At 37.5% G+C, this 15,352-nt stretch overlaps 1 protein-coding gene and 1 long non-coding RNA gene across 3 annotated transcripts in view; one reads left to right on the top strand and one right to left on the bottom strand.

Annotated features, from left to right (window-relative positions):
• The window catches only part of LOC309479530, a 130,667-nt gene that overhangs the window by 83,973 nt on the left and 31,342 nt on the right, over window positions 1-15,352 (top strand). The window lies entirely within an intron of this gene.
• On the bottom strand, window positions 630-14,481 carry gckr (glucokinase (hexokinase 4) regulator). 2 transcript variants are annotated; one of them, XM_082143488.1, is made up of 19 exons: window positions 14,330-14,481; window positions 14,011-14,166; window positions 13,827-13,895; window positions 12,066-12,134; window positions 11,852-11,925; window positions 11,703-11,769; window positions 11,192-11,245; window positions 9,655-9,749; window positions 9,436-9,541; window positions 9,184-9,302; window positions 5,660-5,758; window positions 5,380-5,477; window positions 5,168-5,244; window positions 4,823-4,919; window positions 4,614-4,711; window positions 4,050-4,130; window positions 3,822-3,971; window positions 3,402-3,536; window positions 630-800 (listed from the first exon to the last, which is right to left on the bottom strand). In XM_082143488.1, the coding sequence occupies exons 1-19, from the start codon at window positions 14,342-14,344 to the stop codon at window positions 645-647; spliced, it is 1,815 nt and encodes a 604-aa protein (XP_081999614.1). In that variant the 5' UTR covers window positions 14,345-14,481; the 3' UTR covers window positions 630-644. The 2 variants fall into 2 exon arrangements, with proteins under 2 accessions (XP_081999614.1, XP_081999615.1); XM_082143489.1 differs by having other exon boundaries at window positions 14,011-14,163; window positions 14,330-14,467.

Here is a 15,352-nt window from a genome sequence, read left to right as displayed (position 1 = left end):
TGGTTACATTCAGGTCAAGGAAGTATTTGGTGAAAAAAATTATCAGAATTTCCCTGATGTCATCCAGTTGGGTTTACTTTAGCAAAAACAAAAGGCTGTGGCACACTTGCATAGCTTTTCATTTGTATGACAAGGTGTTGTTGTAGATCCTTTGTACTTTACAATAAGGTTCATTAGTTAACATAAGTATAGCATGAACTAATAATGAACTGCACTTTTACAACATTTATTAATCTTTGTTAATGTTAATTTGAACATTTACTAATACTTTATTAAAATCTTGTTAACATTAGTTAATGCACTGTGAACTAACATGAACAAACAATGAACAGCTGTATTTTTATTAACTAACATTAACAAAGATTTACAAATACATTAACAAATGTATTGATCATGGTTAGTTTATAGTTAATACATTAACTAATGAACCTTATTGTAAAGTGTTACGAGTTACACAAAAGCCAAGCAACTTAAAACACTGTATCTTAAAAAATGGCCCTTCATTGTGAGAATGCATAATTTCGAAAGTAAACAATTTCATAGGTAAACCTCACAGAAAAAAATATGGATCATTCTTTTTTATTACATTTTTTTATTACATTTTCACACTTGCAAAATGAAACCATAAGTGTAACATTTATGCATCATTTTATCGTGTGTTCAGTCCACAGTGCTCTTGTTTTTGAGGAGTTGAGGCAGGCGCCCACTGCATCTCGAATCACAGCATGACAGTCCAAATGACGCTGTGCTTCAGCATGAGTGCAGCCACTCTGGATCATCACCAGTGCAGTCGGGACAACCTGCCAGTGCAGGACATATCAGGTTGACAGTTAAATCTGCCTTTATAAATCACACATTTCTTTATATAATATGCAAAGCCAACTAAGCCATTCGGAGCAAAAGTGTAAACAATGTGGTTCCATCAAACCTCTGCTCTACTCAACCAGTGGTTTACGTCTGGGGCGGGGCTAGTTGTTTGTCTGGCAATAGTATGTGGGAAACCTTAAAAACAATTTTTCAAATTGTTTGCAATTCTGCATGGTGACTCTAGTAGCTTTAATCTTTAATTACTCAATGTCACCATGTTGATGTCTTGTTGGTTGTTTGTACCCAGACAGCAAAACATTCTCGGCTCAGATCCGGCCCACATCTGGTACACCTGGATTCCACACATCCCGGATGTGGGCCGGATCTGGGCCGACACTATGTTGCTGCCTGGGTAATTACCTTTACTGTATACTGTATGCAGTTTCTTCAAGGCCACTGAAATGACTGAAAAAATCATAATTTGAGTGTCGGACACCATGTGACCCATTCCAAATTTACACTAGGCCAATTTACTTTGTCAGCGAACATTACTAGTGGTGAACAATTAATACACAGAACAAAATTGTTTGTCGTGATAAAACTAAATCTGAAAATTTGCTTCTGCTCTGGAATGTTTTTCCTTCTCTGATGAAGTCAGTTTGACAGTTGAGTATCCTTAAAGGGATAGTTCACCCAAAAATGAAAATTAACCCATGAGTTACTCACCCTCAAGTCATCCTAGGTATTTATGGCATTCTTCTTTCAGACTAATACAATCTGAGTTATATAAAAAAATGTCCTCGCTCTTCCAAGCTTTATAATGGCTTTTCTTACACAAATTCATCGCTTCACTTCAGAAGGCCTTTATTAAAGGTGCTGTAAGCGATGCCGGGAGTCATAACTTCTTGTTGACATTCGAATTGTTGTCAAACAAAACGGAGGCTAGCTAGACCCTCCCTCCTCCTCATCCCGTCTCCTCCCTCCTCCCCTCCCTTCCAATATTATCCGTAGAAGTCACTACAAACAAAGTTAAGTTTTACTGATACTTCATTCAATGTGTAATGTCGCTAAGTTAGATAAAGGGTTTTATATAATGCAGAACAGAATGCAGAAAAAGAGAAACATTATTTTAAAATCGTTTCGCCACCTGAAGCTATAACTATAGCTCCTATACAAGGACGCAATAATAGCAAGATAACGTAGCTTCGCGTTTCCCAGTGAGAATAAACAACGGCGGCGTCGTAAACAAATTTTGTCAAAGTTGTCAACAGCCTATAAATGAACATTCAAATTCATAACAAACAGTGGATGAAAACAATCATTCACACAAATTGTTGCCCTACTGTGAATTTGCTTGATCATTTACAATAGAGATTGATCGCTAGCTGCTAGAAACATAACGTTATTATGTTGTATTCACCAAAGTTAACGCTGACTGCATAGTTCTAGCTAATTACATCCTTGTGTTGGTTTGGCGAACATGAACGTCAGTTTAGAAAGAAATATGGATTTACCTGTTCTGCAAAAACAGAGCAACTGAATGTGGATTGGAAGCCCTTCTGCCGGCGGAGTTCTCGCCACCTTTAAAAGGTTTTTCCGATGTAAATTCGGTATTTCGCGCGTTCCTTATCCTCGTCCCTTATCCTTGTCCCTCTTCTTTGCAATTTATTCATCGGACACCTCTTTGGTCGTGTTTCGGCCATAATTCAAACTTCCCTCTTCATGCTTCTCTCTCCTCCACACACCCACTTCATGTGCACGCACACTAAACCCCCAAACCCCACCCTTAAATACTTCTTGTCGGTGATTGGCTGGAGCACTGTTTGTTGTGTTTCGTGGTGCGGGTGAGCCCAGTTTGTTTTTGTTGCCGTTTGTGGAGCCTGTGGTGTCTACAGAGACCGCGTTTTTTTACAGCGTGTTCAGGGGACAGGCAGCTAGCGGATAGTGAGGAGATGTTTGCTGTATGTGACAAAAAAAATTTTGGCCTAAAAAACGCGTGGCATCGCTTACAGCACCTTTAACCCCCCGGAGCCGTATGCAGCACTTTTATGATGGATAGATGCACTTTTATGATGGATGGATGCACTTTTATGGACTTCAAAAAAGAAACAGCAATTCATTGCCATTATAAAGCATGGAAGAGCCAGGACACTTTTTAATATAACTCCGATTGTATTCGTCTGAAAGAAGAATGTCATATACACGTAGGATGACTTGAGGGTGAGTAAATCATGGGCTAATTTTCATTTTTGGGTGAACTATCCCTTTAACCACTCCCCTCCAACCATCAGTCTGCTATGAGCGAGGGATGGAGAGGAGGAGCGCTAAAGTAAAACCCCGCCCTCTATTCAATATTCCGTTTCACTTGGAAATACGTCACAACACTGAAGTAAAGACGGTTGCAACTTTCGTTTCACGTGGACTTTAACGTTAACAAATTTTAACTAATAGGACTTTATTGTAAAATGTTACCTACTATTCTTTGTTTGTGTAAAAAAAAAAAAAAAAAAAACTTTAAAAGTAAGTGTTAGGCTATGTAACCTGACAATCTGTCTGCCTCCACAGATGTTCAAGATAAATAAACCAGTTCTTACTCGCTCCCGTGTGTTAGCTGCATCTGTGTGTGTGTGGACATCTGCTGCGGTCATGTCTTCAGTCAGATCATCTGTGCTGTAGACGGCTCTCAGCAGAGCACTTTCACACTCGGTTTTGGAGCAGCCTGTGAACCGCTGACAGTGATTGTGTATAATTAAACGGCCATGCACAAAGGGGTCATATTACAGTTCAAGCTAAATTACTTTTCAAAATTGAAAGCTAAAATTCGCCATACAAAGGATCTGAAGAAATATGATTGTTCTTTGGCCATGCATAACTCTTTGTTGCCATGTCAGGGTTTTGGTATGTGGTTACCAAGGTATTTTCCAGGTTTTGCATGTTGCATTGTGGTTGCTAGAGCATGACATTCAATATATAGTTTCTTTAAGAGATCAGTACAGAACATGCATTACTGATACCTGTAAAATGTTGATGGCTCTCCTGTACAACTTGCTGTTAGTTACTCTGAGATCTATCATGTAATTCATGTAGACTTTTCCCTTCAGTACATGAGCTCCTGTGCTGATTGCATTAAGACACAATTTGGTTGAAAGCTCCCAGTGCTGTCTCTGTTAAATAAAAGAAGGATTGAAATCTTTACGTATACAGGTATTACAATACAAGTATGTCAACTAAATATTACTTACCATCACAACTGAGTTGTCCTTCGCTGAAGAAAAGGGCCATGTGATATTCAGGACTGTTTCAAACATGTGGCAAACTGTTTCCTGAAACAATAAATATAAGTACCTGTCAAACAAGCAAATTAATTTTATTAAAGGGGGGGTTAATATTTTGCGAAGTTAATATCGCAAAATATTAACTTGGTAACTTCTTACCTAACAAACCTGTCTGATATTGATTTCTAAAAAGATATGAGAAATAAAACAAACGTTTTCTTTGAAAAACTAAAATCTGAATGCCTTTTGTACTGAAATCCTACTAAAGGTTGGAATATACACACAAAGTAGGATCAGTAGGACAATATATATATATATATATATATACAGTATATATATTATTATTATTATTATTATCATTACTTAGTTTATTAATTATTTGCACTCAAAAATGAAATGCTAAGTCGATGCAAATATTACCTGATTACATACACGGCCTTATGCATTTTGTAAGAAATGTAGTGGAAGGGAACTGTGTTAGGAAGTGAGTTTTTGCTCCAGGCAAAATTCCAGCTCACTCATTTTACTCACAGGAATGGTGAATTTCTCAAGGTCATGAGCAATTGCATGCAAATTAGATGTCCTTTGCCTCAGTTGATTGGCCAGCACAGTCACCTCATTTAGGTCATCTTGAGAGAGACATTAAAATATATTTAAAACATACTCAAGGGACTGGTGATTTTCCAATTTAACCATATTGTCAAATGCATTTAAATCGTAATTGATTCATGTTTGCTCACCATTCACTGTAAACAGAAATAAGATCATGTCATTTTGACTCAGGCTGTGTAAGATGGTGTCCACAAAATCCTTGTGACCAATTATGAATTCTGGTCCCTAAAATAGTTGTTAATATATTAATAGCTGTTAATAAATGTTATTATAATAAATATTCATATATATTTATTACCAATGGTGTTCGATTACTGCAATTGTTTCACATTTAAAGGGATACAGTACTTTTGCAATATGCATGCAAAAATGCATACATGAATGAGTACAATGAATAAATTATGAAGTAAAAAAAACAACATTTTTGCACAATCTATCCCATCAAGTTGTTAAATCAATTGCTTTGAGCTCACCAAATATGATAGATCTCCTTCTTTGTTTTTCATTTCGCTGAAACCGTTGTTGATGAAACCTCTGATGTCACCAAAATCTGAAAAAATGAAATGTGGTTCTTGGTTAAAACATTTTCCAATATGAGTATGCTTGTGCTGTTATTAATTCACCCATTTGTCAAATTAACAAATTGAAATAACGTATCAAAATAAAATGACACTGTAAACAGCACCTGCTCCATATGTTGGGATACATTCACTGGCATCAGTCATTCCTATTATGCCAAGAGTTTTCCATCCAAGATAGTACACATGTGCTTTCATTTGAAGGCTGTTGAAACATTTACAGAAATAAATCATAAGTGAGCCTTTCATTATGATGAAACCTTCAACCACCTTATTGAGATAAATTCTCCACTTTTTACTACATGCACCTGTAGTTCAGCCTATTCATGTGCATGGGAAAACTCCAAGGTTTATGTGTTAGAAAGCAGTGAAATGTTGGTTCTATACCTCTCTCCTGCTTTGTGAATAAGGGCTGCAATTTCATCACTGCGTGAGTAAGTAGTGTCATAAACCATCTCACTCGCTGAGATCCAGGCAGACATATATCTGGATGACACATTTAATTTTAGTACATTACTCATGAGGGATATGTATACACACACACACACACAAACACACATATTTATATATACAATATAGTACTGATATATGCTTAATATGTGCAATATATACACAAAAAAACTATTTCACCTACTCAGTTCAGTTACTGCCTTACATTTTTTAAGAATAATCAAATTGACTGTATTATATCAACTTAAATTACATTATACTGACAAACCCCTTAAAGTGCCCCTATTATGCTACTTTAAAGGTTCCTAATTTTGTTTTCCTATAGGTTTACATGCATCAAAGGTCAAAACACACTTTCATTTTCTTATAATACACATTGCACATCACCACATTTTTCAATGATTCTCAAACGACTCGTCGGATGAATCAGTCTCTCTAAACCCCTCCTTTCCACGAGCCTGCTCTGCTATGATTGGTCAGACGGCCCAGTCTGCTACGATTGGTCTACCGCTTACAGAGCTTGTCTGAAGGTAAACGACCATTACCATAAATTAAGCATAGCGTCAGTTCTGGCAGGTCACGTTTGTCAAGCTTGCATCAGCTGACACTCAGCTGATACACATCTATCTATAGGAATACGACACCTATCACTGTATACATATATAGGCTCCTTCAGTATTATCAGCAGCTATCGTGTTTCTCAGGAGCTAATTACCCTCCTCCACCCCCAGCTCCTCCTCTCGTCCAGTCAGGATGTGGCATTCTGTTTCCCCTTGAATCAGAATAAATTCTCAAATTATGTTGTACTTTAAAATCTTGAATTAATGATATCTGCATTCATGTTGGTTCTGTTCAGTTTACCCTAAGGAGGGTTATTGCTGCTCTCCCTGCTCTTATCCATGCTAGGTTCTTGCCCAGAACAGAACCAGACCGCCAATCCTAACTGTTTGCTAATTGTCAATCGTATTTGACGATAGTGGTCCTGACAGAACTGAACTTCAGCTCAGGAAGCTTCCTCAGTCCTCAGCGATTGTACACACTGTAAAGACAGTAACGATTACGTTGATTTTACCATATCAATCCGAGAACGAGTCCGATGATGAAACATTGGAAGAACTAGTTATTCATCCCGAACCTCCATCGCAAGGACGATTTGAGCAGGAACTTTCTCAGTGATACGCTACTCAGTTTGAGGTACATTATGGTGAATGTATTGTTACTGTTTTATGATAGAAGTGATATTGTGACAGAAATGTATTAATTTGTTAGAGGAGAATGCATCAAAAAGAATTCAATGTAATGTGGGTGTCACCCGGTGGTGGCTATTTTTGGTAAAGCGGCAAAAAAGAAAAAAATCTCATAGGAACTTCAATTTTTGTGATATCAACTTTAAATTTGGAACACAACTTAGTTAGCCATATGTCTTTGATTTTATAGCATTTTTAGAGTAAATATTATTTTAGAATATATTTCGTTTAAAATTAAAAATGTTTAGTGCAGTACATTTGCTTTACAGTAAACCTAAACTTCTATAACTTTTTTACACTTTTTTTAACTTGAGCAATATTCTGATGAGTGTCTTCTTTAAAAAAAGACCAACCTTATGTCTGTATTCCAAAACATTCGTGAATTGCAACCATTTTAAGTTTGGATAGTGCATTTTCATGTCTCTGCTCAAAAAGGGGTGACAGTAAAATCGAGAAAAAAAACTAGTTGAATCTCGTATAACTTAAAAAAAAAAGTTAAATTAAAGTTAAATCAAAGTTAAATTATTTTGATGATATAAAGTGAAGCAAAAACACATGTTGTCTTGACTTATTGATCTATAAAGTATCTCTCAAAAGTGAGTACACCCCTCACATTTCAGCAAACATTTTAGTATATCTTCTCAATGGACAATACTATAGAAATGAAACTTGGATATATTTTAGAGTAGTCAATGTGCTGCTTGTATATAGCAGTATATATTTACTGTTCTCTGAAATAACTCAACATACAGCCATTATTGTCAAAATAGCTGGAAACAAAAGTAAGTACACCCTAAGTGAACATGTCAAAACAAGTGTCAATATTTTGTGTGAGCACCATTGTTATCTAGCACTGCCTTAATCCTCCTAAGCATGGAGTTCACCAGAGCTGCACGGGTTGTTGCTGGGATCCTCTTCCACTCCTCCATAATGACATCACGGAGCTGCTGGATGTTAGTCACATGGTGCTTCTCCAACTTCCGCTTGAGGATCACCACAGATGCTCAATAGGGTTCAGGTCTGGAGGCATACTTGACCACTCCATCACCTTCAGCTTCCTCAGCAAGGCAGTTGTCATCTTGGCGGTGTGTTTGGGGTCGTTATCATGCCGTTTGGCCCAGTTTCTGAAGCGAGGCATCATATTCTGCTTCAGAATGTCACAGTACATGTTTCCCTCAATGAAGCGCAGCTCCCCAGTACCAGCAGCACTCATGCAGCCCCTGACCATGATGCTACCACCACCATACTCGACTGTAGGCAAGACACAATTCTCTTGGTACTTCTCACCAGTGCGTCGCCACACATGCTGGACACCATCTGAGCCAAACAAGTTCATCTTTGTCTCATCAGACCACAGGACATGGTTCCAGTAATTCATGCTCTTGGACAGGTTGCTTTCAGCAAACTGTTTGCTGGCTTTCTTGTGAGCCAGCTTCAGAAGAGGCTTCCTTCTGGGACGATGGCCAATGCAAACCGACTTGTTGCAGTGTGTGTTGTATGGTCCGAGCACTGACAAGCCGACCTTCTGCTTCTGCAACCTCTAAAGCAATGCTGGCATCACTCATGAGTCTTTTTTTTGAAGCCAGCTTCTGCACCTGACGCACAGCACGAGGACTCAACTTCTTTGAGCGACTCTTTGCGAGGCCCGTTCCAAGTGGAACCCGTCTTGGAAAACCTCTGTGTGACCCTGGCCACTGTAACTCAGTTTCAGGGTCTTACCAATCTTCTTATAGCCTAGGCTCATACTGTGGTCAGTATGAGAGATTTGTACTCAAAGCACAAATTTGAACTGATCTAATACAAGATATACAAATTTGTATGGTCCTGTCAAGCAGACAAAAACATGAACATGATGAATAGGACATGTGGCTTTATATGGTTAAACGACGTACTGCGGTTATCACTTAGGGTGTACTTACTTTTGTTGCCAGCTATTTTGACAATAATGGCTGTATATTGAGTTATTTTCAGAGGACAGTAAATATATACTGCTATACAAGCAGCACATTGACTACTCTAAAATGTATCCAAGTTTCATTTCTATAGTATTGTCCCTTGAGAAGATATACTATAATGTTTGCTGAAATGTGAGAGGTGTACTCACTTTTGTGAGATACTGTACATATACAAAACAAAATAATACTGTACATATTTGAATATTTAAAATATATATGTGTACATGAAATTAAAACATAACTGAAATTGAAAACATACTCGGGTGTCATCATCTTGTCTCTAAATGCAGCTTCATGTCCGGCCAGAAGAACAGTTTCCAGAATGATTTTTGTTGCACTGCCTCCTTTCATCCTGGACGATCCACTGATGGCCTCAGCCTGAAGAGAAACCAGAGGTTCTTCAACTACGACAACAGCATCATTACTGCTTATGACTGGCGGAAGGAGTAAGAACATTGATATTTATTGTTTATGTTCATTTAAATAATTATGTCAATGCAATTTCTCAAACCCCCAATACAGGATTCAGCACGTATGCTTTTTTATGTCTCTGCTCTGCAGCCATCCTCTCTGCAACATCTTTAAAGTGAAACGAACAGTCCTGCATTAGCTCACTCCTGTAAGGATGGCATGAGTGTTAGCAATCTGTTGTTTTTATTGATAAAAAATACATAAATTATAAGTTTGTAATAAACAGAAAGGCATTTGTTTTTGGCTTGATTAGCCTTACCTCGCCATATGTACGGGATTGAATCCCAGAAGCACTGGGGTGAAGATGTCTAAGTGGTTCAGACAAAAATCCAGTTGCCCAGCAACAAATGGTGCCTTTGAAATAGAAGAGCATCATGAAGCACACTCACAGGTGGCTTTGATATGAGCATGCATTATATGTAGGGTTGGGTATTGTTTGAAATTTAGCGATTCCGATTCTGCTTATCAATTCCAATTCTTATCGATTCCTAGTTTTGATTCCAATAAGTAGAAAAAAAATCATTCACATTTAAGTCTTTTTGCAAAACATTTAGTTGCAGCTGAATTCCATGAACAAAAACAGGCTAAAGAACTTTTCCACAAGGAACTTTTGCCTATGGTTTTAAACAAAAATACCACAGAAAAAAATATTAACTATTTCAAGCATTATTAAAGGATAGGTAAACACTCAGTAATTAAATAAGAAGAAATAAACAAAGCAGCAATAGCACAAACAAATGAAATAAACAGTGTTTTTTGGATTTTTAGGTATAGCCTAGGTCTGGGCCTATTCGGGTACAGAAACTGTAATAGAATTTAAAATCACACAGCACTTTATAAATAAAATATACATTACAAAAGTAACAAAAGCTGTTCAGTCAAGCCCTTGGTAAAGCATCAACTACCTTGATGCTCAACCTTTTCGAAAGCGAACCGTAAGTCTATCGCCGCAATCTTGATTTTCAACACATGCACTCCACTGTCCCTGGGTGGGCGCCTGGAGAATTGAATTGTGAACATCCCACCTTGGGAGATGGGGGCATTTAGAAAGTGCACTTTCTCTGAATCCCGCATCTCCGCAAGGTTGAGCCAAGAGTGGCGCTCCTGGACCAGTAACGTGGACATCACCCAACCAAGGGCCTGCGTCGTCAACTTCGTAGCCCGGAGGGTTTAGGGCCTGTCCCAACTGGCACCCTAAGTAGCCTACTTGCTGTCTTCCAACGAGTCCGCACTTTCGTAACGTAACGCCGCTTTAACAATTAAACAGATTTTTTTTTTTTAGTACAGTGTAGGAAAGCACGGCTGCCAACTCTGCGTCAGCATCAGACTGCGCTATCACGCCTAAAGGCGGCAGCACAGAGGAGTCATCCACGTCAGAAGGCATAAGCCCGCCCTCTAATGCTGCAAGTGACACTTCATCTTCCTCTCGAGCCCCAAATGAGAAATGAAGCTTGCCTGAGGGCGAGCAGCCAAACTCATCCAAAAACTCGCCCGGGGGGACTGATCGTGCTGAGGAATGAGAGGCTCGCAGGTACTGGCCTTTTACCCAGAGGGCAGGAGTTAGCTGAGGATACTCTCAGCCTCTTGAAAAAGTGCGAGAGTCGTGACCAAAATGGTTCAGAACTATATCTTTATTTGTTATCATTAGTTATCGCTAATAGTTGATGTGAACTATCGGATTTTTAGTGGGGAGATTGCATTTTAAGATGGGGAGATTGATTATTTGAATTTCTTTTGTCATGACTATTGTCTTTTACTGCTAAATGGAATCTGATTTGAGAAAACAGACTTCATACCGAAATGCCACAGGATATTCCAATGAACAGCACATGCTTCTTTCCTGCACAAACCTGTTTAGAGAATTTAGAAAATTGAGAGAAGTTAAGTATGTTTAATTGTGTCATAAATATTGTTTTTGTTAAGGCAACCATCACTATTAATATCATTATTCAAATATAAATACAAATTATTTAATATCTAAAAGTAACGTACCTCACTTACTTTTCTAATCGATTAGACTTGATTTTAACAGATGGTGATGAATGGGTGAAAAAATAAAGACTTATATTGAAGGATGGATTGAGGTGAGCAATTTTGACTTGAGTCTATAAGCAACACACGAGCAGCAAACGCACAACATTGTTAATAACCACTTAGAACACTTTAGTTATCACTCTGGCATTGCGATGAGATGTTCTTCTGAAAATGTGAAAGAATAGCCTATTGTCTCACCACAGGGAAACTGATTTATTACTATGGTAAAGCTGCATTGCATTGTTTGTGTTCCCTCTCTGCTCTTGCGTTCACCTTCTCCAGCGTGCGAGCTCCGAGCCCCGGGTCGTCCTCTGGAGCCTCCTGTGATGTCAGCAGGGCCCTTTGAAAACAGAGAGCTGAAATACTGCAGTGTCACACTGGAGTCTCATCTTATGCATCAAACAGACAGACTGTTTATTCACCTGTCACCTCCAGCTATGATGTACGAACAGATCTGTTTCTGTCTTTGGGCGTTCAACGTCTCATTAAAGGACGTCTGAGGTGATAGAAAATAGAAATTGATTATGATGAATATAAAGTATAAAGTAATTTAACACTGTGAGGAAAATGTCATTCAATGTCAATCTTTTTTTCTTTTCTTTTTTTAAATCAATAAATCTTTCTTAAACTTTATACCACCAAAAGAAATGCAATACGGCCTGATGTTCCACAACCACTTAATACAATCAAACTCTCCTCTGGGTCCTGCAAAGACAAATCAGTTATGATGTTTTAACATTTTTAAAGAAAGTAACTTAAATTAATTAAAAGAAAAAGAAAATTACAAAAATTAAAAATGAAATGTGAAATATGTACAGTGCCTAACAAAAGTATTCATACCCGTTCTTTTTTCACATTTTGTTGTGTTGCTTCCTTATGTTAAACTGCTTTCAAATTACTTTTTTAACTTCAGTCTACACTCCATATACCATAATGGAAAATAAAAAATAAAAAAATAAATAAAAGTTAGTTAAAAAAACCTGCAACAATTACATTGCATAAGTATTCAAACCCTTAACTCAGTACTTAGTTGAAGCACATTTACAGCCTCAAGTCTTTCAGGGTATGATGTGACAAGCTTTGCACATCTGCATTTGGGGATTTTCTGCCATTCTTCTACAGATTCTCTCAAGCTCTTTCAGGTTGGATGAGGACGGTCATTTTCAGGTTTCTCCAGAGATGTTCGTTTGGGTTCAAGCCCAGACTCTGGCTGAGTCACTCAAGGACATTAACAGAGTTGTCCATAAGCCTAGCATTGTCTTAGCTGTGTGCTTAGGGTCATTGTCCTGTTAGAAGGTGAACTGGACCAGGTTTTCATTTAGGATATCTCTATAGTTTTCTGTGTTGAGCTTTCCTTCTACCCTGACAAACCCCCCAGTCCCTGCCGCTGAAAAAAACACATGATGCTGCTACCACCACTTTACTGTTGGGATGGTGTTGAGCAGGTGATGAGCAGTGCCTGGTTTCCTCCATACATGATGCTTGGAACTGAGCTTCAGCAGACCTTTAGTTGCTTATTTGCAAATTTTCAGTGGGTTTTCATGTCTCTTCACTGAGGAGAGGCTTGAGTCTGGCCGCTCTGCCATAAAAAGTGTTGCAGTGATGTCCTTCTCTAAGTTTGTCCATCTGTAAGTATCTCCCGTCTGCATGTATGATCATGGAGCTCAACCAGAGTGACCATCATCTTCTTGGTCACCACTCTAAACAAAGCCCTTTTCCATCAATTGCTCAGTTTGCAATGGATCGATTTGCTCAGCTCTAGGAAGAGTCCTGGTTGTTCCAAACTTCTTCCATTGAGGATTATGGAGGATGCTTCTGTGAACCTTCAATGCAGCAGATTTTTTTTTTTTATTATTATCTTTTTTTTTTTTTTGTCTTCCCCAGATCTGTGTCTTGACACAACCCTGCCTCTGAGCTCTTCAGGCAGTTCTTTTGACCTCATGGCTCGGTTTTTGCTCGATACATTTTCAGCTGTTTTTACTGAGAGGTGTGTGCCTTTCCATATCATACCCATTCAATTGAATTTGCCACAGATTACCGGTAACTCCACTCGAAGTGTAGTAACATCTCAAAGATGATCCAGTGAAATTGGAGCTAAATTTCAAGTGTCCCCGAAAAGGGTATGAATACTTACGCAATAGAATTATTTCAAAAGTTTCTTTTTTATAAATTTCCTAAATTTTCACAAATCTGTTTTTAGCTTTGAGATCATGGTGTATGGAGTGTCAGATGTAGAAAATATAAAGCAGGTTTTAGGATATATTGGGGAAAAAAATTAAGGGCTGCAAATACTTTTGCAAGGCACTGTATATAAATATTAGTGCTGGCTAACGATTGTACTGTGTATAATTATTTTGTATATAGAAATACAAACACAAAAAATAAATAAATACTGACCCTCAGAATCATTTCAACCCTCTTTGCAACATCCACCATCGTTTGGATGACAGGTAAACTATACAGTCTCTAAATAACAAAATGCACAGGTCAGCATTATATGGGAAACTCTTGTTAGGAGTGTAACGACTTAAGAAAACACAATCATTCCTCACGTATCCTGTTTACACCCAATAGGCCAAACCTGATCAAATGGGTCATGATTTCTTTCTTTCTCAAAAATCTCAGCGTCGCATCGTTTCAGTATTTGCACCATCTGTTTGCTGTGCGCTCTGTCAATATCTCTGCTGATGGGGTTGCTTTTCTCTGTCACAGGTAGAGAGAGCTCGTAACACGACTGCTGTGTTAGACAGAAAACCGAGCACTTAAGATTACCAGCATCACTCAAGAGCTCCTTTAATTACATTTAGGCTTACAGGGGAAGAAGATTTGTTGGTCTATTACCAGCTAAAGGACATTTGAAATGAAAGTACAGGCAGTAACAGTGTTCAGTTTTCACTCACCTTCAAGTGATCCATGTTTATCAGACAGAATGAGGAATTCAGCGTTTCAGCGCAAACAATGCACAGTGTAAAAGCATGAAATTCAATGCACTGAAAGGAAAAGCCCTGCACAAAGTGAGCATAACAAAGTTCACCAAATGAACTTTGACTCATCAGCTGTAAAAAAAAAAGAAGCTGTCAACTGTGTTTGATTACTGCATATAATGATCAGTAGACAAGGCAGTTTTCAATTCTATTCTATTCTATTCTATTCTATTCTATTCTATTCTATTCTATTCTATTATTCAATACTGTATATTCTGGTTATTTCCTGTTTATTTTAATTGCACATAGCCATCTTTTTTCTAATTATTTTATTAATTTTAGGATTTTTATTCACATTTTTGGTTGTGTATTCTTAATCGTAATTCCATTATTTACAAATTTAATCAATTTTGTCTTAGAATCATGCTTTATATTAAGCATATGTGGTAACACTTTACAATAAGGTTCATTAGTTAACATTAGTTAATGTATTTACTAACACAAACAATGAGCAATACATTTGTTACAGTATTTATTAATCTTTGTTAATGTTAGTTATTAAAAATACAGCTGTTCATTGTTTGTTCATTTTAGTTCACAGTGCATTAACTAATGTTAACAAAATACAACCTTTTATTTTAATTAATGTATTAGTAAATGTTGAAATTAATATTAACTACGATCAATAAATGCTGTAGAAATATTGTTCATTCTTAGTTCATGTTAACTAAGGTAGTTAACTAATGTTAACTAATGAACCTTATTGTAAGGTGTTACCGAATATGTTGTTGGGTGTTGTTTTAAAAACAAATACCTTTTTTCTGTCAAACACAAAATCTGAGACTTGACAAATTGCCTTGGATTGTCACTAATTTTGACCAACTGAGTCATGCTTAATTAGAATTCATTTGCATAATTTCCCAAGCCCAGCAGAGGGAATCAGCTAAATACATACAGCCATTTTTATTTTATTCATATTATTCCATCTATCTGAAATTC

The sequence above is a fragment of the Leuciscus leuciscus genome (assembly GCF_965113295.1).
Source record: "Leuciscus leuciscus genome assembly, chromosome: 17".
In the NCBI taxonomy this organism is placed as follows: Eukaryota; Metazoa; Chordata; class Actinopteri; order Cypriniformes; family Leuciscidae; genus Leuciscus; species Leuciscus leuciscus.
This window is presented reverse-complemented; position numbering and strand designations above follow the sequence as displayed.

What these genes read in the sequence shown, in the direction of transcription:
- gckr (XM_082143488.1), bottom strand. An exon ending in GAGCTCGCACGCTGGAGAAG is followed by an intron (nt 11,246 to 11,702) that starts GTGAACGCAAGA and finishes TTCTCTAAACAG; the next exon opens with GTTTGTGCAGGAAAGAAGCA. An exon ending in ATTCACAAAGCAGGAGAGAG is followed by an intron (nt 5,478 to 5,659) that starts GTATAGAACCAA and finishes ATGTTTCAACAG; the next exon opens with CCTTCAAATGAAAGCACATG.